The sequence below is a fragment of the Pseudophryne corroboree genome, chromosome 5 (assembly GCF_028390025.1).
Source record: "Pseudophryne corroboree isolate aPseCor3 chromosome 5, aPseCor3.hap2, whole genome shotgun sequence".
In the NCBI taxonomy this organism is placed as follows: Eukaryota; Metazoa; Chordata; class Amphibia; order Anura; family Myobatrachidae; genus Pseudophryne; species Pseudophryne corroboree.
Window position 1 is genome coordinate 538,276,805 of NC_086448.1, and position 21,094 is coordinate 538,297,898.

At 48.1% G+C, this 21,094-nt stretch overlaps 1 protein-coding gene across 3 annotated transcripts in view; it reads right to left on the bottom strand.

Annotated features, from left to right (window-relative positions):
- Positions 1–21,094, bottom strand: part of MCUR1 (mitochondrial calcium uniporter regulator 1) — a 315,260-nt gene that overhangs the window by 145,048 nt on the left and 149,118 nt on the right. For all 3 annotated transcript variants that reach the window (XR_010177802.1, XM_063923197.1, XM_063923198.1), the window contains exon 6: positions 19,582–19,653. Coding sequence is in view for 2 of the 3 variants with exons in the window: in XM_063923197.1 (XP_063779267.1) it covers positions 19,582–19,653 (72 nt within the window). In the remaining variant the exon portion in view is untranslated. The remainder of the gene's footprint in view (positions 1–19,581; positions 19,654–21,094) is intronic.

Sequence of the window (21,094 nt, forward strand, 5' to 3'; positions counted from 1 at the left end):
CACTTCCGTGTGTGTGTGTGTGTAGGCTGGCACTCCATGTGTGTGTGTGTGTGTGTAGGCTGACACTCCCCCGTGTGTGTGTGTGTAGGCTGACGTGTGTGTGTGTGTGTATATGTGTGTGTGTGTAGGCTGGCACTGACCTGTGTGTGTGTAGGCTGGCACTCCCCCCATGTGTGTGTGTAGGCTGGCACTCCCCCGTGTGTGTGTGTGTGTGTGTGTGTGTGTGTGTGTGTGTAGGCTGGTACTCCTCGTGTGTGTGTGTGTGTGTGTGTGTGTGTGTGTAGGCTGGCCCTCTTGTGTGTGTGTGTGTAGGCTGGAACTCCCCCCCCTGTGTGTGTAGGCTGGCACAGCCCCGTGTGTGTGAATGCTGGCACTGACCTGTGAGTGTGTAGGCTGGCACTCCCCTGTGTGTGTGTGTGTGTGTGTGTGTGTGTAGGCTGGCACTCCGTGTGTGTGTGTGTGTGTATGTGTATGTGTGTAGGCTGAAACTCCCCCATGTGTGTGTGTGTGTGTGTAGGCTGGCACTGACATGTGTGTGTGTAGGCTGGCACTCCCCCGTGTGTGTGTGTGTGTGTGTGTAGGCTGACACTCCCCCATGTGTGTGTGTAGGCTGGCACTGACCTGTGTGTGTGTAGGCCGGCACTCCCCTGTGTGTGTGTGTGTGTGTGTGTAGGCTGCCACTAACCTGTGTGTGTAGGCTGGCACTCTCCTGTGTGTGTGTGTGTGTAGCCTGGCACTCCCCCACGTGTGTGTGTAGGCTGGCACTGACCTATGTGTGTAGGCAGGCACTCTCGTGTGTGTGTGTGTGTGTGTGTGTAGCCTGGCACTCCCCCCCCCCCCCCCCCGTGTGTGTGTAGGCTGGCACTGACCTATGTGTGTAGGCTGCCACTCTCCGATGTGTGTGTGTGTGTCTGTAGGCTGGCACTGACCTGTGTGTGTAGGCTGGCACTCCCCCATGTGTGTGTGTATGCTGGCACTGACCTGTGTGTGTAGGCTGGCACTCCCCCATGTGTGTGTGTGTATGCTGGCACTGACCTGTGTGTGTAGGCTGGCACTTCGCCATGTGTGTGTGTGTGTGTGTGTGTGTGTGTGTGTGTGTGTAGGCTGGCACTGACCTGTGTGTGTAGGCTGGCACTCCCCCATGTGTGTGTGTGTAGGCTGGCACTGCCCCATGTGTGTGTAAGGTGGCACAGACTCCTGTGTGCTCGAACAGTGGAAGTGTCATTGACCTGGGTTGGGAGTGTTGAGAACTCGGGGGTTCTTCCGATGGTAGGGAAGAGGTACCACAGCTGGGCCGGAGCAGGGATGGCCGGATGTAGGTTTTCCTCATGCAGAACTTAGCCGTTGTAACCGACGCTGAAGTACACAGAAGAATGAAAAACTTGCGAGCGATGTTGAAGAAATGAATGAAGATTTGAGAACGATGTTGAAGCACACAGAAGAATGAAGAACTTGTGAGCGATGCTGAAGAGATGAAGATTTGAGAACGATGTTGAAGCACACAGAAGAATGAAGAACTTGTGAGCGATGCTGAAGAAATGAATGAAGATTTGAGATTCAGTGTAACTCTGGAAGTTTGGGAGACGTTCCACTTAGGGATACCCTGTAATACTGGAAGCACAGGTGGTGTCCCTCTGAGAGATACACTGTAACGCTGGTAACGCAGAGAATGTCCCACTGAGTGATACACTGTAATGCCGGTAGCACAGGGAAGGTTCCACTGAGTGATACACTGTAACGCTGGTAGCACGGGGAAGGTTCCACTGAGTGATACACTGTAACGCTGGTAGCACAGGGAATGTCCCACTGAGAGATACTCTGTAACGCTGGTAGCACAGGGAATGATCCACTGGAAGATACTCTGTAACGCTGGTAGCACAGGGAATGTCCCACTGAAAGATACTCTGCAACGCTGGAACACAGGAGACGTTCAGCTTGAGAACACGCTGAACGCTGCTAGCACTGGTGATCATTGGAAAAGACGATACTCAGGCGCCGGGGCTCTGTACGGCGTCTGCCTTTGAACTTCCCGCCCTCTCCTGATTGGCGGAAGGGGACGATGACGTCACCCGCTCACCACGCTCTCGTGGATGTCAGGCGCAATGGCGGCGCCCACACCCCGGGAACCCGCCGGAGGCAGCGCCAGCAAGACGCGACGACCCGGAGCCCACCGCGGGCGACGACTGCCGGGAGACCCAGCGCACCCGGAGCGGCAAGCGCGGCAGCCGCAGCGCCACGAGTGCGACAGGAAGTTATAAAAACACAAGAGGGCTCATGTTGAGAGGAGTCAATCAGTGTCAATGATCACATAAATTGGCGATATTTGGCGTCTGCCCATACACAATCCCCCTCTGGCTGTAATTTAGATGTAAATGTATCATCTGGAAATAGAATTTTACAACAGATAAGAACCACTTGGCCCATCTAGTCTGCACTGATACTGCTCCCCTGTATTACTTTCTAAACATAGCACAAAGACATGCAGGCAATGTATGAATGGTCAGTAGCACTGACCTGTTCCGACACCTGTAGCTATCGAATTCTACAGCTGCAGGTGTCGATGCCCACACACCACAGCAGGGACAGAGCTGTCCCTGGCTGTGGCAGCTGCCGGCTCTGGGCTGCATAGGAGATCTCGTGAGAGTAGCGAGATCCTGCGCATGTGCACTGGAGCCGGCCGGACAGGGAGACACAGCACATCAGCACTGTGCTGATGCGCTGTGTGCTCAGCCGGGGATCGCCGGAGGGGAAAATTTCATTCCCCCGCTTCGGCAGAAAAGATATTAATACATCTTGTCAATGTAGCTTCCTGCTTCGCCTCGCTAATGAGGCGAAGCAGGAAGTACTATAGAACATTGCCACTTTAGTTTCCACCTGCCACTGCATAATATCACCCTGAGCTGCAATTGACATGACCATAGGTGGAGCTAGACAGATCCTTTAGGCGGAGCATGACATGCCAGCTCAGCAGCGCGCTGTGCGACCTCTCATACCATTGACCTCTCATACCTCTCATCTCCCTGAAATTAATTTCCAAAAGTAGGCAAGTATGACTTATACCTCTTTCACACTGCATAAATAACCCGGTATCGACCCGGCATATTGCCGGATCGACATGGGTCGCTTTGAGGTGTGAAAGGGCCCATGGCGAATTCCCAGGTCACCTGACCCAGTAATTCAACCCAGGAATAAAGCAGTGTTATTCCCAGGTTGAATACAGGGACAGTGGCAGTGTGAACGGGTTGCCGAGTCGATGCAACCCGGGACCCGTTCACTACATAGGGAGAGGTGGCGCAGAGATGAGCTAATGTCCAGCGCTGCCTCCGCCCCCGATGATGCCGCAGTCCCCGCCCCTGTATAGCAACCCGACCAATATGCCGGGTCGGTATGGCAGCGTCTAGGGTCAAATGCCGTGTACCACCAGGTAAGGACCCATTTCCAATTACCCGGCATTTGCGATGTGAAAGGGGTATTACTCTCTTATTTGTACTACTCCATGATTCTATACTCTGCCATATTTTTTTGTATTATTGTATTACACATTATTCACTCTGGTTATAGTCTGTCGGGTTTACTCTCTCTGTATTGTCATTTGAGCAGACTACTTCTTTTCAACAGCTTATGTTCAACTACCTGGATCCCCTACCCCTTCCATCAACTATTACCCTCAAACTAAAGAAACTCTTACCCATTTCTAACCATGGCCCTCATTCCGAGTTGTTCGCTCGCTAGCTGCTTTTAGCAGCATTGCACACGCTAAGCCGCCGCCCTCTGGGAGTGTATCTTAGCTTAGCAGAATTGCGAACGAAAGATTTGCAAAATTGCGAATAGAAATTTCTTAGCAGTTTCTGAGTAGCTCGACACTTACTCTGCCACTGCAATCAGTTCAGTCAGTTTCGTTCCTGGTTTGACGTCACAAACACACCCAGCGTTCGCCCAGGCACTCCCCCGTTTCTCCAGCCACTCCCGCGTTTTTCCCAGAAACGGCAGCATTTTTTCACACACACCCATAAAACGTCCAGTTTCCGCCCAGAAACACCCACTTCCTGTCAATCACACTCCGATCACCAGAACAAAGAAAAAATAAGAATTTACTTACCGATTATTCTATTTCTCGGAGTCCGTAGTGGATGCTGGGGTTCCTGAAAGGACCATGGGGAATAGCGGCTCCGCAGGAGACAGGGCACAAAAAGTAAAGCTTTAGGATCAGGTGGTGTGCACTGGCTCCTCCCCCTATGATCCTCCTCCAAGCCTCAGTTAGGATACTGTGCCCGGACGAGCGTACACAATAAGGAAGGATTTATGAATCCCGGGTAAGACTCATACCAGCCACACCAATCACACTGTACAACCTGTGATCTGAACCCAGTTAACAGTATGATAACAGCGGAGCCTCTGAAAGATGGCTCACAACAATAATAACCCGATTTTTGTAACTATGTACAAGTATTGCAGATAATCCGCACTTGGGATGGGCGCCCAGCATCCACTACGGACTCCGAGAAATAGAATTATCGGTAAGTAAATTCTTATTTTCTCTATCGTCCTAGTGGATGCTGGGGTTCCTGAAAGGACCATGGGGATTATACCAAAGCTCCCAAACGGGCGGGAGAGTGCGGATGACTCTGCAGCACCGAATGAGAGAACTCCAGGTCCTCCTTAGCCAGGTTATCAAATTTGTAGGATTTTACAAACGTGTTTTCCCCTGACTAAATAGCCGCTCGGCAAAGTTGTAAAGCCGAGACCCCTCGGGCAGCCGCCCAAGATGAGCCCACCTTCCTTGTGGAATGGGCATTTACATATTTTGGCTGTGGCAGGCCTGCCACAGAATGTGCAAGCTGAATTGTATTACACATCCAACTAGCAATAGTCTGCTTAGAAGCAAGAGCACCCAGTTTGTTGGGTGCATACAGGATAACAGCAAGTCAGTTTTCCTGACTCCAGCCGTCCTGGAACCTATATTTTCAGGGCCCTGACCACATCTAGCAACTTGGAGTCCTCCAAGTCCCTAGTAGGCGCAAGACACCACAATAAGCTGGTTCAGGTGAAACACTGACACCACCTTAGGGAGAGAACTGGGGACGAGTCCGCAGCTCTGCCCTGTCCGAATGGACAAACAGATATGGGCTTTTTTTAAGAAAAAAAACCCACCAATTTGACACTCGCCTGGTCCAGGCCAGGTCCAAGAGCATGTTCACTTTTCATGTGAGATGCTTCAAATCCACAGATTTGACTGGTTTTAAACCAATGTGTTTTGAGGAATCCCAGAACTACGTTGAGATCCCACAGTGCCACTGGAGGCACAAAAGGGGGTTGTATATGCAATACTCCCTTGACAAACTTCTGGACTTCAGGAACTAAAGCCAATTCTTTCTGGAAGAAAAATCGACAGGGCCGAAATTTGAACCTTAATGGACCCCAATTTGAGGCCCATAGACACTCCTGTTTGCAGGAAATGCAGGAATCGACCGAGTTGAAATTTCTTCGTGGGGCCTTCCTGGCCTCACACCACGCAACATATTTTCGCCACATGTGGTGATAATGCTGTGCGGTCACCTCCTTTCTGGCTTTGACCAGGGTAGGAATGACCTCTTCCTGAACGCCTTTTCCCTTAGGATCCGGCGTTCCACCGCCATGCCGTCAAACGCAGCTGCGGTAAGTCTTGGAACAGACATGGTACTCGCTGAAACAAGTCCCTTCTTAGCGGCAGAGGCCATAAGTCCTCTGTGAGCATCTCTTGAAGTTCCGGGTACCAAGTCCTTCTTGGCCAATCCGGAGCCATGAGTATAGTTCTTACTCCTCTACGTCTTATAATTCTCAGTACCTTAGGTATGAAAAGCAGAGAATGGAACACATACACCGACTGGTACACCCACGGTGTTACCAGAACGTCCACAGCTATTGCCTGAGGGTCTCTTAACCTGGCGCAATACCTGTCCCGTTTTTTGTTCAGACGGGACGCCATCATGTCCACCTTTGGTAATTCCCAACGGTTTACAATCATGTGGAAAACTTCCCCATGAAGTTCCCACTCTGCCGGGTGGAGGTCGTGCCTACTGAGGAAGTCTGCTTCCCAGTTTCCATTCCCGGAATGAAACACTGCTGACAGTGCTATCACATGATTTTCCGCCCAGCGAAAAGTCCTTGCAGTTTTTGCCACTGCCCTCCTGCTTCTTGTGCCGCCCTGTCTATTTACGTGGGCGACTGCCGTGATGTTTTATCCCACTGGATCAATACCGGCTGACCTTGAAGCAGAGGTCTTGCTAAGCTTAGAGCATTATAAATTTACCCTTAGCTATATTTATGTGGAGAAAAGTCTCCAGACTTGATCACACTCCCTGGAAATTTTTTCCTTGTGTGACTGCTCCCCAGCCTCTCGGGCTGGCCTCCGTGGTCACCAACATCCAAACCTGAATGCCGAATCTGCGGCCCTCTAGAAGATGAGCACTCTGTAACCACCACAGGAGAGACACCCTTGTCCTTGGATATAGGGTTATCCGCTGTTGCATCTGAAGATGCGATCCGGACCATTTGTCCAGCAGATCCCACTGAAAAGTTCTTGCATGAAATCTGCCGAATGGAATTGCTTCGAAGGAAGTCACCATTTTTTTTACCATGGCCCTTGTGCAATGATGCACTGATTTTAGGAGGTTCCTGACTAGCTCGGATAACTCCCTGGCTTTCTCTTCCGGGAGAAACACCTTTTTCTGGACTGTGTCCAGAATCATCCCTAAGCACAGGAGACTTGTTGTCGGGATCAGCTGCGATTTTGGAATATTTAGAATCCACCCCTGCTGTTGTAACAGTATCCGAGATAGTGCTACTCCGACCTCCAACTGTTCCCTGGACTTTGCCCTTATCAGGAGATCGTCCAAGTAAGGGATAATTAAGACGCCTTTTCTTCGAAGAAGAACCATCATTTCGGCCATTACCTTGGTAAAGACCCGGGGTGCCGTGGACAATCCAAACGGCAGCGTCTGAAACTGATAGTGACAGTTCTGTACCACGAACCTGAGGTACCCTTAGTGATAAGGGCAAATTTGGGATATGGAGGTAAGCATCCCTGATGTCTCGGGACACCATATAGTCCCCTTCTTCCCGGTTCGTTATCACTGCTCTGAGTGACTCCATCTTGATTTGAACCTTTGTAAGTGTTCAAATTTTTTTAGATTTAGAATAGGTCTCACCTAGCCTTCTGGCTTCAGTACCACAATATAGTGTGGAATAATACCCCTTTTCTTGTTGTAGGAGGGGTAATTTAATTATCACCTGCTGGGAATACAGCTCGTGAATTGTTTCCCATACTGCCTCCTTGTCGGAGGGAGACCTTGGTAAAGCAGACTTCAGGAGCCTGCGCAGGGGAAACGTCTCGACATTCCAATCTGTACCCCTGGGATACTACTTGTAGGATCCAGGGGTCCTGTACGGTCTCAGCGTCATGCTGAGAGCTTGTCAGAAGCGGTGGAACGCTTCTGTTCCTGGGAATGGGCTGCCTGCTGCAGTCTTCTTCCCTTTCCTCTATCCCTGGGCAGATATGACTCTTATAGGGACGAAAGGACTGAGGCTGAAAAGACGGTGTCTTTTTCTGCAGAGATGTGACTTAGGGTAAAAACGGTGGATTTTCCAGCAGTTGCCGTGGCCACCAGGTCCGATGGACCGACCCCAAATAACTCCTCTTCCTTTATACGGCAATACACCTTTGTGCCGTTTGGAATCTGCATCACCTGACCACTGTCGTGTCCATAAACATCTTCTGGCAGATATGGACATCGCACTTACTCTTGATGCCAGAGTGCAAATATCCCTCTGTGCATCTCGCATATATAGAAATGCATCCTTTAAATGCTCTATAGTCAATAAAATACTGTCCCTGTCAAGGGTATCAATATTTTTAGTCAGGGAATCCGACCAAGCCACCCCAGCTCTGCACATCCAGGCTGAGGCGATCGCTGGTCGCAGTATAACACCAGTATGTGTGTATATACTTTTTATGATATTTTCCAGCCTCCTGTCAGCTGGCTCCTTGAGGACGGCCCTATCTATAGACGGTACCGCCACTTGTTTTGATAAGCGTGTGAACGCCTTATCCACCCTAAGGGGTGTTTCCCAACGCGCCCTAACTTCTGGCGGGAAAGGGTATACCGCCCATATTTTCTATCGGGGGGAACCCACGCATCATCACACACTTCATTTAATTTATCTGATTCAGGAAAAACTACGGTAGTTTTTTCACATCCCACATAATACCCTCTTTTGTGGTACTTGTAGTATCAGAAATATGTAACACCTCCTTCATTGCCCTTAACGTGTGGCCCTAATAAGGAATACGTTTGTTTATTCACCGTCGACACTGGATTCAGTGTCCCTGTCTGTGTCTGTGTCGACCGACTAAAGTAAACGGGCGTTTTAAAACCCCTGACGGTGTTTTTGAGACGTCTGGACCGGTACTAATTGTTTGTCGGCCGTCTCATGTCGTCAACCGACCTTGCCGCGTGTTGACATTATCACGTAATTCCCTAAATAAGCCATCCATTCCGGTGTCGACTCCCTAGAGAGTGACATCACCATTACAGGCAATTGCTCCGCCTCCTCACCAACATCGTCCTCATACATGTCGACACACACGTACCGACACACAGCACACACACAGGGAATGCTCTGATAGAGGACAGGACCTACTAGCCCTTTGGAGAGACAGAGGGAGAGTTTGCCAGCACACACCAAAAACGCTATAATTATATAGGGACAACCCTATATAAGTGTTTTCCCTTATAGCATCTTTTTTATATATTTCTAACGCCAAATTAGTGCCCCCCCTCTCTGTTTTAACCCTGTTTCTGTAGTGCAGTGCAGGGGAGAGCCTGGGAGCCTTCCCTCCAGCCTTTCTGTGAGGGAAAATGGCGCTGTGTGCTGAGGAGATAGGCCCCGCCCCTTTTTCGGCGGCCTCGTCTCCCGCTCTTAACGGATTCTGGCAGGGGTTAAATATCTCCATATAGCCCCCGGAGGCTATATGTGAGGTATTTTTAGCCAAAAATAGGTTTTCATTGCCTCCCAGGGCGCCCCCCTCCCAGCGCCCTGCACCCTCAGTGACTGCCGTGTGAAGTGTGCTGAGAGGAAATGGCGCACAGCTGCAGTGCTGTGCGCTACCTTAAGAAGACTGAGGAGTCTTCATGCCGCCGATTCTGGACCTTCTTCTTGTTTCAGCATCTGCAAGGGGGCCGGCGGCGAGGCTCCGGTGACCATCCAGGCTGTACCTGTGATCGTCCCTCTGGAGCTAATGTCCAGTAGCCAAAGAAGCCAATCCATCCTGCACGCAGGTGAGTTCACTTCTTCTCCCCTAAGTCCCTCGTTGCAGTGATCCTGTTGCCAGCAGGACTCACTGTAAAATAAAAAACCTAAGCTAAACTTTTCTAAGCAGCTCTTTAGGAGAGCCACCTAGATTGCACCCTTCTCGGCCGGGCACAAAAATCTAACTGAGGCTTGGAGGAGGGTCATAGGGGGAGGAGCCAGTGCACACCACCTGATCCTAAAGCTTTACTTTTTGTGCCCTGTCTCCTGCGGAGCCGCTATTCCCCATGGTCCTTTCAGGAACCCCAGCATCCACTAGGACGATAGAGAAATCCTTGTAATGCCGTGAGTAAAATACCTAACTTTTGAGTAAAATAACTAAGCGCATGCGCTCTGCGAACATTGCGCATGCACAGTAAGCGACTAATCGCAATATAGCAAAAATCGGAAACGAGCGAACAACTCGGAATGAGGGCCCATATGCGTTTGCATCCCTTAATTCTTCCCTCTGCATACTGGCTCCTTCTCCTATGTATCATCCCCCTATCTCCACCTCCCAAGCGCACTAACCAGTATCTAAATTTATTATTCCCATTATTATTCACTGACACCAGCTTCATTTCCCGTTTTATGTGGAACCTCAAACTATGCTGCTGCATGCATCCTCTATACTCAAGGCAGAGCTCTCATACCCCAAAATCATCATCATTTGTCCTTTTTAAAACCCAGCTGGATTTCTTGGCTGCTGTTGACATATCACACAACCCTGGGCCCCAACAACCACCACTCTTCTCCTCAAATCTACCCATAACATACCCTCAATCCTTCCAACATTATCCACATCTCTCATATACCCTCACTGCCCTTGTACCCTCTTGAATACTTGATCTGTCTGCAACAAGCTCATATTAAGTCACATATTAATCTCACATTTATCAACTTCTTTATCACTCTGGGACTTGGACTATCCCTCTAAAGCTGTATGCCCTGTACTTCTATCTGGGTGATCTCTCTCTCACCCACACACACAGATCTGGAGGCTTACAAGGTAGCAGATCAGGATCAGTCATTTCTCCTATCCTTCCAAGTTTATACCATCTGTCTCTTCCTATTGACTAAACAACCTACCATCTCTGATCTCAAAATCTCAGTCCACAATGCTATCTCTACACGTCTATTGCTCACCATCTGTATGCATCTCTCCCCCACCATGATGTACGCTTTATGGACCTTGGTCTTCTACCAATTCTGCTCCATCTCCACACTCTCATAACACAGCCTGCTCGCCTACAGCCTCACTTAGTCTCCTATCTTACCCGAGTTGTTAAATCCAGACACACACACAGCAATAAGCAAAGCCCAAGATCCAATCTTATAATTTTCACTAGAACCACTCCTGTCTCCTATTAATACCATTTCCTTCTCTGACATGGCTCTCTCTATTCCAACACCCTCACCTGTCATACATCAGCTAGACCCAACTACTACACAGTCCAAATCCCAACCATGGCATTCAGATACCTGCTATAGTATCCTGAACTTCTGAGTGGAGGAAATTCACTCTGTAGACAAAAGTGATGGGACACTGACAGAAAAATAGATTGAGAATTTATTTACTTACATACTTTGTAGGTCCACCACGTGCAGTGATTACTACAGACACCCTTCTTGTCAAAATGTCCACAAGTGTGTGGACAAAAGGTGGCGGTATGTTTTGCCAATCCGCCTTAAGTACAGTGACCAACTGTGACACTGAAGGTCGAGTTGGTCTAGAATGCACCCGTTGCTTTAATTTGTCCCAGATATTTTAATTGGGGTTAAGATCTGGACTCTGTTAGGGAACTACAGTTCAATTGCGCAAGACCCCTAACAGCTCACGAGAGGGTCTTCTGCCTGTAACAGCCACCCGTTGTTCCCTTAGTGATGAACGTGCACCCCAGTACTTAGGATGCCACCAGGACTTATACCTCCAGCAGTAGAGGCTTACACAATTGGCTAGAGACTGCAGGTGGTGAAGCTGGAGTGTAGCAAATAGACATACAAGACTGGAATGCAAGGGGAAAGGTCTGGGCTAGAGTGGTCTCTCAGCTAAAGCAGCAGAAACTGGAACAAGACTTGGGTTCTGGCAAGCTGAAGGCTAGATTTCCGACAGGCAGAGAATGCGGCAGAGTAACAACAGGATGAGCACAGGGGGTGGGCACCTGTAACACGGACCAGTAGTTCATACCTTAGCACAAACTAAAATCCAGCAAGGCATAGCTTGTCTGTGTTATAAGAGATTCTTGGACCAATCAGCAGCGCCAGAGGAGACCTTAATAAGAAAAGTCCATAAACGTCTCACACGCTGCTGGCTGTGAGCGCAGCCTCAGGATTCCCTGCAGCTGCCTGGCGTCCTGTTGCCTAGCGACCAGCGAGGACAAAAGATGTGCCGGTCTCCTAGCAACGGCCAGGACTTGATGAGATTGCAAGCCACAGCTCGTAATACTCTGATCTGAACAGTCCATCTGGGTTATCGAATGTTCTGTATACCAGTCCAGCATCGCCCTGGAAACATGACAGCACAGTCTACGATGATCCCCTTTTCAAACTCTGTTAGCTACTTCCAGCAAGCCATATTGCTAGCAAATAACCTAATCAGTGCTCATCTACATTTTTTATACCTTTCACAAACACGTGTCTGCTGCAGGACCACACCATTTTGCTTGCCCGGGGTGTGGGGGGGGGGGGGGGGTCTAATCACTTGTCTACGATAGATAGATAGATCGATAGATAGTTAGATAGATAGATAGAGATTTATGGTAGACTTAACATTGTTAAATCTTTCTGCGAGGTACACTTGATTCCACAGGGAATAACATTGGGGTGTAGAGTTGGATCTTGATCCGAGGCACCAACAGGGTAAAGCTTTGACTGTTCCCAGAATGCACTGCATCGCCTCATTTATAGCCCAACCTCCAGGCACTGGAGCTCAGTTTTGTTAACCAGTCCAATGCAGTAGCAGGTAAGAGAGACGGTAGATGTTAGTCACATAGACCCAGATTCTCACGACAGGTGAAGGAAATAGCGGCTAATGCCATACAAACCCAAAGAAGCTAAGTGCGTCAGGGTGGGCGCCCTGTGGAATCCAGTGTACCTCGCAGAAAGAGATTTAACAATGGTAAGTCTACCATAAATCTCATTTTCTGCAGCGGGGTACACTGGTATTCCACAGGGAATAACATCGGGGATGTCCTAAAGAAGTTCCTCATGGGAGGGGACGCACTGTAGCGGGCACAAGAACCCAGCGTCCAAAGGAAGCATCCTGGGAGGCGGAAGTATCAAAGGCATAGAATCGTATGAACGTGTTCACTGAGGACCATGTAGCCGCCTCGCACAATTGTTCTGCGGACGCGCCACGGCGGGCTGCCCAAGAAGATTCAACAGACCAAGCAGAATGGGCTTTAATAGCAGCAGGAGCTGGGAGCCCAGCCTGCGCATAGGCTTGTGCAATCACCATTCTAATCCATCTGGCCAAGGTCTGCTTATTCGCAGGCCAGCCACATTTGTGAAAACCAAAAAGTACAAAAAGGGAATCTGACCTCCTGATAGAGGCAGTCCTTTCCACATAAATACAGAGAGCCCGTACCACATCCAAAGATCTTTCTTTGGAGGACAAACCAGAAGGGATGAAGGCCGGAACCACAATCTCCTGGTTAAGGTGAAAAGATGATACCACCTTCGGCAAATAACCTGGGCGAGATTGAAGAACTGTCCGGTCACGGTGAAAAATCAGAAAGGGTGGACGACAGGACAAAGCGCCTAAGTCCAACACCCTCCTAGAAGAGGCAATAGCCAATAGAAATAAGACTTTAAACGTAAGGAATTTAAGGTCCACAGACTCAAGAGGTTCAAATGGAGACTCTTGTAGGGCATTCAGAAGAAGACAGATCCCATGGAGCCACAGGAGGGACATAGGGAGGCTGAATCCGTAGAACACCCTGAGTGAAAGTGTGAACGTCAGGAATAGAAGCAAATTTTCTCTGAAACCACACCGTCAAGGCAGATATATGGACCTTGAGGGAGGCCAGACGAAAGCCTAAGTCTAGGCCTTGTTGTAGAAAAGCTAGAAGCCTGGAAGTTCTGAAAGTATATGCATCATAATTCTTAGCAGCACACCAGGTGAAGTAAGAATTCCAGACCATGTAATAAATCCGAGCCGAAGCTGGTTTACGGGCTTTCAACATAGTTTGAATGACCACCACAGAGAATCCTTTTGCTCTCAGGAGGGAAGCTTCAAGAGCCACGCTGTCAAAGCAAGTCTGGCCAGGTACGGGTAGACACAAGGGCCCTGAAAGAGGATGTCTGGGCATTCAGGAAGTAGAAGAGGACGCTCGATAGACCCTGCAGGTCTGAGAACCAATGCTGTCTGGGCCACGCTGGAGCGACTAGTAGTAGTATTCCTCCTTCTTGATTGAACTTCCGTATTACCCTGGGCAGGAGTGACACTGGAGGGAACACGTATAGCAGCCGAAAGTTCCATGGAATCACCAGTACATCCACGAATGCTGCTTGAGGATCCCTTGTCATTGCGCCGAAGACTGAAACCTTGTGATTGTGTCGCGACGCCATCAGGTTTACATCATCTAGGCCTACTTGTCCACTAGGAGTTGAAAGACTTCTGGATGAAGACTCCACTCTCCGGCGTGCATGTCCTGACGACTGAGGAAATCCGCTTCCCAGTTGAACACTGCCGATATGGCTGGTAGATGGCTTTACGCCCATTGGAGGAGTTTTGATATTTCCATCATTGCCATGCGGCTTCGAGTACCGCCCCGATGATTTATGTACGCCACCGTGGTGACGTTGTCCGATTGTACTTGACCAGGCCTGTTCTGTACCAGAGGCAGGGCTAGTGTCAACACATTGAACACTGCTCGCAATTCCAGAATGTTTATCGGGAGGAGAGATTCCTCCCTGGTCCACCGACCCTGGAGAGAGAGTGTTGCTCCAACACCGCGCCCCAACCTCGCAGACTGGCATCCGTTGTCAGGAGGACCCAGGTGGAGATCTAGAAGGGACGACCCCTGCTCAGTTTTGGTCCTGTAGCCACCAGCTCAGTGACAGACGGACCTCCGGAGTCAAGGAGATCATTTGAGACCTGATCCAATGAGGCACGCCATCCCACTTGGAAAGGATTAACCTCTGCAGAGGGCGGGAATGAAATGGAGCGTACTCTACCATGTCGAACGCTGACACCATGAGGCCTAGTACTTCTATCGCCGAGTGTACCGACACTCTAGGGCGAGAGAGGAAGTATCTGATCTCGTCCTGAAGTTTCAGGATCTTCTCCAGAGACAGAAACAGTCTTTGGCTGTGTGTGTCCAGCAGTGCCGTCAGGTGCACCATGCTCTGAGCAGGGACCAGCAAGAACTTCTTCCGCCCGTGGGCTTGTAGGAATTGGTCCAACATCTCCAGTTGACTGAGGAGGACCTCTTAGGAGTTTGCCAGAATCAGCAAGTCGTCCAGATACGGCAGGATCCTGATTCCCTGACAACGGAAGAAAGACGTCATCATGGCCATGACCTTGTTGAAAATCCGAGGTGCCGAGGCCAGTCCAAACGGCAGAGCTTGGAATTGAAAATGAAGGTTGCCAACAGCAAACCGCAGATACTGCTGATGCGAAATGGCAATAGGTATGTGCAGGTAAGCATCCTGCATGTCCAGGGATACCATATTAGTCCTCGGGTTCCATGGCTAGCACAATAGAGCGCAGGGTTTCCATACGGAATTTGGACACTCTCACAAACTTGTTCAATGATTTGAGGTTGAGGAAAGACCCATTTGGTTTTGGAAAGAGAAACAGGGTCGAATAGTAACCCCTGCCTCTGGGACAGAGGTACTGGCACCACCACTCCTGTTTCCAGGAGGGATTGTACAACCAGGTGTAGAGCTTGCGCTTTCAACGGATCTGAGGGTATAACCGTTGAACAGAACCGGCAAGGGGGACGTCGCTTGAAAGATTGTGTACCCGTGAGAGACAGCTTCCCGCACCTAGGCTTCTGAAGAGGTCTTTAACCAGGCCTGGGCAAACTGCAGAAATCGGCCTCCCACCCTGGGGTCCCCCCCCAGGGGGAGGCCCATCCCATCATGCAGCAGGCTTGTCTTGTTTGGAAGCAGACTGGCGGGCGTCCCAGGATTGTTTAGATTTGGGCTTAGTGGTTTTGGAAGTACGAGCCTTTCTCGGGAACGCCTGACCTTTTGCTTTACCTGGAGGTCGAAAGGAACAAAAAGTAAAAAAGAAAGATTAGTACTAGGGAGAAAAGCAGTCTTGGACGTAGCCAAGTCAGTCACAATCTTGTTCAGATCCTCCCTAAATAATATGTCTCCCTTCAAAGGAAGCACCTCCTTTTTTAGAGTCTAGGTCCACTTTCCAGGACCTTAACCACAGAATCCGGCGAGCCAGGATAGACGTAGTAGATGCCTTGGCCACCATGACCCCTCCATCAGAGCCAGCCTCCTGAATATAGTGAGAGGCTATGGTAATATACGACAGATAGTGTCTGTCAGTGTCAGAAAATCCTGAGGCAGCTCATCCTCAATTGCCTGAACCCATGCTTCAATTCCTTTTGCCACCCAAGAGGCAGTCATAGTTGGTCTATGTACAGCACCGGTAAGAGTGTAAATAGATTTCAGGCATCCCTCCACACGCTTATCTGTCGGTTCCTTCAGTGAGGTGACAGTGGTGACAGGCAGAATAGATAACACCACAAGACGGGTCCATCGGCGGTGGAGTTTCCCACTTGTTACTCAACTCCACAGGGATAGGATAATGAACTAGCATCTTTATAGACAGGGAAAACTTCTTTCCTGGAGATGACCAGGATTCCTGACATATGTCAATTAAAAGGTCAGAATGTGGCAAAACTACTGTAGCAACCTTCTGACGTTTGAACTTATCAGGTTTCTTAGACGTAGCGGGGGGCTCAGTGTCATCATCAGTTTGGAGAATCAGCTTGATAGCCTCCACTAGGTCAGGAACATCAACTTGAGTTGTAGATTCCTCATCAGAAACAACTGTATCAGTGTCTGACGGATTAGTATAATCCCCATCCTCATTGGAAGAATCATCGAAATATTAGTGGATTGTGGGGAAGAAATGGCCCGCTTAGATGACCCCTTGGCCCCAGCAGGGCGAGGGGTAGGTTTTTGTCTAACCAAAGACTGATTTAATAATTGTAAGTGGGTAGACAGAGTATCTGCCCAAAGCGGGTTAACTATAGGGACAAATGTGGCTGTAATGGCGCAGGAGGTCCCACAGGGGGCGTAAGCCGTGTTACAAGTGTAGTCAGCATATTTAAAAATGCAGCCCAAGGTGGGTCTTGATTTACCACAGGGGCTGCTGACTGACTGGCAGGTACAGGGCACCCAGTACCTGAACTCTCGGCTGAAACATTTTTCTCAGTCAAATCCGTGGCGCCAGCACTGCATGATGCAGGAGCGTCTGCGGATTTCCCGCCCTGTGGAGCACACAGTATTGGGAATGTAGCCTTAGGGCGTAACAGTACAATATAACCAGACAAACACAATACCTGCAAAAAAAAAACCCTGTGTTATGTGACAGTAAATGCAGAGCACAAACAGAGGATTTAAGTGGTGTGAGGTGACTGAAACACACAGTGAAAAATACCAAACAGTACACACACTGCAGCACACTATGTTATATGAGACCCTGACGCACATAGCCCTCCATGATACAGAATATAGTGATAGCAAAACGTGTGATACACAGAATAGAAACCACACAGCAGCTATAGACACACTCAGTCACAAGTACAATGCAGAAATTATCACATATAATACAATAAAACTGCACTGGACTAGTAAATCTACAAACAGATTTGTATGTATAGATACAACAATGCACAGTAAACACTGGATGTATATCACAAAATACTTGTATTAAATATTCATATAGCAGTACACTTGTTCTTAACTAACACTGTCTAAACTGACATGTAGAATACTTAAGTGTCTGTAAAAACACAGCGCTGACAAGGCAGGCGGTTTTACAGAGGAGACAGTGCTCAGCAGACCCGTAGATCAGCCCAGCTAGTAGTGAAGATGGCGCCAAAATCTTAGCAGGGAGTGAGGGGGAGAGAAATGCAGCTCCAGGGCGGGAACACCAGCAGCAGATGGCGCCCGGAGCTGGGGGAGGGGCTACAGGCCAGCGCCTTATCCCTTCTGCTGGACTTCACCACTGGGTACTGTGGAGCCTATTACAAACAGATTTTAGTAAATCCGACCTGTGCTCCCTGCCCTGGTGGATATAGTGGGGTCCCTCTACGGCCACAATGTCCATGCCAGCGGCGCGGGCCGTCTCCTGGGGCCGCGACCGAAACGCGATTTACCGGCAGGACCCACCTGGGGGACCCTCTTACCTCCTCCCTGTCATGCAGCCACGTGATCCAGGAGAGCAGCAGCGGCGGCGTGCCTAGAAACCGGTGCATCTCCACTGCAAGTACCTGGGAACCAGGCCGCGGGAGTATGCAGCGCCGCTGAGGGTGGTGATGGAGCCGTAGCACAGCATGTCAAAATGACATAGAAAGTGAATCTGCTAGCTGCCTGCACTGCAGGCACCAACTTGAAAACTGGGCTCAGTGCCTGGAGGCGGGGCTATAGAGGAGGCGGTGCAGTGCATTCTGGGAAAAGTCAAAACTTTAGCCTGTTGGTGCCTCGGATCAAGATCCAACCCCACACCCCGATGTTATTCTCTGTGGAATACCAGTGTAATAGATTTTTTTTTTTCTTCTTCTCTTCATTGCTCGCTTCCACCCCACCATGTGTTTTTCCTGTAATGTTTACCTCCACTGATTGCACACCTTTCCATTGTGTCCTACATGCAGGGTACATCATACTACTACATAAGCGTCAGTCTTCCCATATATGAACTTGGCCCTTGTATGGCTCACCTCACACAGTGTAACCTTCAAAGTGTGCCCAACATGGCTGCCCCATATGGTACACTTGTGGATGGGATGAAAAATACATAGGCCTGATGGTTTTGATGGAACCCTACTCTGAACTGTAGGACTCTGAAATCACCCCCATTTTGTGTCATCTCTTCTAGGGGTGGACTATTCCACCCTGGGTAATCCTACGCTGAGCGCCCAAGATGGCTGCCGCACCTGGTACCTTGTGAGGGTGGAATACACAACCCTTGGAAGTTATTACCCAAAATGCCTACACCAATCCTGCATTATGCTTTCTGTGTGCTTAAGGTTTTCTTTTATGTCTGTGTTGCTTGTCTATTGTTGTATTACTCAAATCCTCTATCATGTGCATTGTTTTTGAAATCTGTAAAGCGCCTTGAGTCCTGTTGGAGAAAGAGCACTATATAAATAAAATTATATATATATATATATATATATATATATATATAAATAAAACACCTCCCTGATTAAGCAAACCTACTTTAGTCACTGGCATTCACTGGTACGGTCACAACTGAAGTGAACACACCAAGTTGGGCTTGCATTGACATGGTTACAATCTGATTTGATCTATCAGAGATGCCCATCAGCGGCTGCCAGAGGATAATCTATTTTATCACAGTCTTCTCCTCTCGTTCATACACAGTGAAGGATGATCTAAACAGAATCACCCACCTGCGGCTGCAGAAACATAATCTGCCTGAGCTCACAAAGTTCAGGGCAGCCGTGGCTTCTCCCCATTCTCTCCCCGGCCACACTGTGATTACCAGCTCAACACAACCTTTCCTCTTCTCCCAAGTAACAGTGATGGGTGATCCTCGGGATTAAATTTTGGCTTCTTTTTTTATAAATATTAACCATTTAAGTGGTTAAGTCCTTAATGTTGTCTCTTTGGCACTTAATTTTTCTTGTTCTGTTCTTTATGTATGCTTGGTTTGCGCACTATCCTACATTGTGAAGTACTAGTAATTTTGAAACTAACCTATGACAGGTCCAGGTCTGCCTCTGCCCCCTCCTCCTTGTCTGTGATGCATTACCCACTATGCATGTCAGAGATGTGACAGACAACCAATTATTATATAGATTATGGCATGCTAAAAATAAACAATGAAGTGACTGAATCCTCATATTTATGTTTTGTTAATTTACTGATGCATAATATGTGCTTTTAACTCCTCATGCTTAAACTTGAAAGAAAAATGGATGTTTTGTGGATTGTATTATTTTCTAATACTGGAAGGGTACTTTCAAAGTCATCATAAAGACTCCAAAAATAAAGAAAATAAAAACAACAAACATACACACAATAGAGGAAAATACGTACCATTTCTTTAACTCTGCTTTTCTCCAAATTAAAGTCTAATTTGTTATTTGAACGGGCTTTGACAATTTCATCCTTAAAGAAAATAATATAGGTCAAGAGCTTGATCAATTTCCTGATTATTGCAGTAAAGTTTGTATTGCCATTACTTATATGGTCAGGAGGTAAGAGTTTACATAGACAGTTCTAGCGCTAAGGAGACAGGCGACTTCTGTTTTAGTTTATACAGTATACACTCATTTCCAGAGTAGTAGGTTTATAAAGCTTTGGCTTAGTTTAAACAAACTTATTTGGAATTTACCTTGTAACCCATACAGTCTAACAGTACGGATTACACATTGGTGTCAGGTTCACACGGAAAATGTAGTTAATAATACACCATTCACACTGCAAGGCGTTTCCTTAAGGACACCACAAAACTGTATCAATTCCTTCACACAGCGGTTTTAGATACTGAGCTACAGGCTTCTAAGGCTGGAACACAGAGGCCATGACATGATAGATAACTAGTGGACAGGTATCAGCTGTGAACAAAACACAGCAATACATCCAGCATACTGTCATTCTCTTTTCACTGGGCCTTCAGACAATGGGGTAGATGTAATAACCTGGAGAAGGCATAAGGAAGTGATAAACCAGTGATAAAGCAGTATTAAGTGCAAGGTGATAATGCACCAGCCAATCAGCTCCTTACTGTTAATTTACATATGGGAGCTGATTGTATGGTGTATTTATCACCTTGCATTTATCACTGGTTTATCACTTCCTTATGCCTTCTCCAGGTTAATACATCTGCCCCACCGATCCCATGGATTATATTCCCTGTACAGTCTACTAACGAAAATATTTATGCATTACATGAGGACTGTGTCAGTGAATGTAATCGTTCTTAGCTACTGAGTGTGGAAAAATTCTAGCAAAAAAAAATATAATACTGCATACTGTATCATAAATCCACATTAACTGTATCTGTACAAATTAATGTTAAATTGGGGATTTATAAATCCACCATATAAAAATGATTAAAGGAGCCCAATTTATGAAACTCGAGTCCCCATATTCAACAAATACATTTTACATCTGAACACTCTTAATACATAAAATATAGAAATTAGGAATGTTCTTCTGAAATAATGGAAACATAGTAATCTCATGTTTTTCTATAACAAGGATGGTTGTGGTACTGTATATGATGCAACATGGAAATGTCGGTATCCGGACTCCAGGTCGACAGCACAAAGGTCGACACACCTTAGGTCGACGGCAATTGGTCGACACGCCTTAGGTCGACACGGACAAAAGGTCGACATGGACAAAAGGTCGACAGGAACAAGGTCGACATGGAAAAAGATCGACATGAGTTTTTCACAATTTTTTTCTTTTTTTGAACCTTTTCATACTTAACGATCCACGTGGACTACGATTGGAACGGTAAAGTGTGCCGAGCGAAGCGGTAGCGGAGCGAAGGCACCATGCCCGAAGCATGGCGAGCGCAGCGAGCCATGCAAGGGGACGC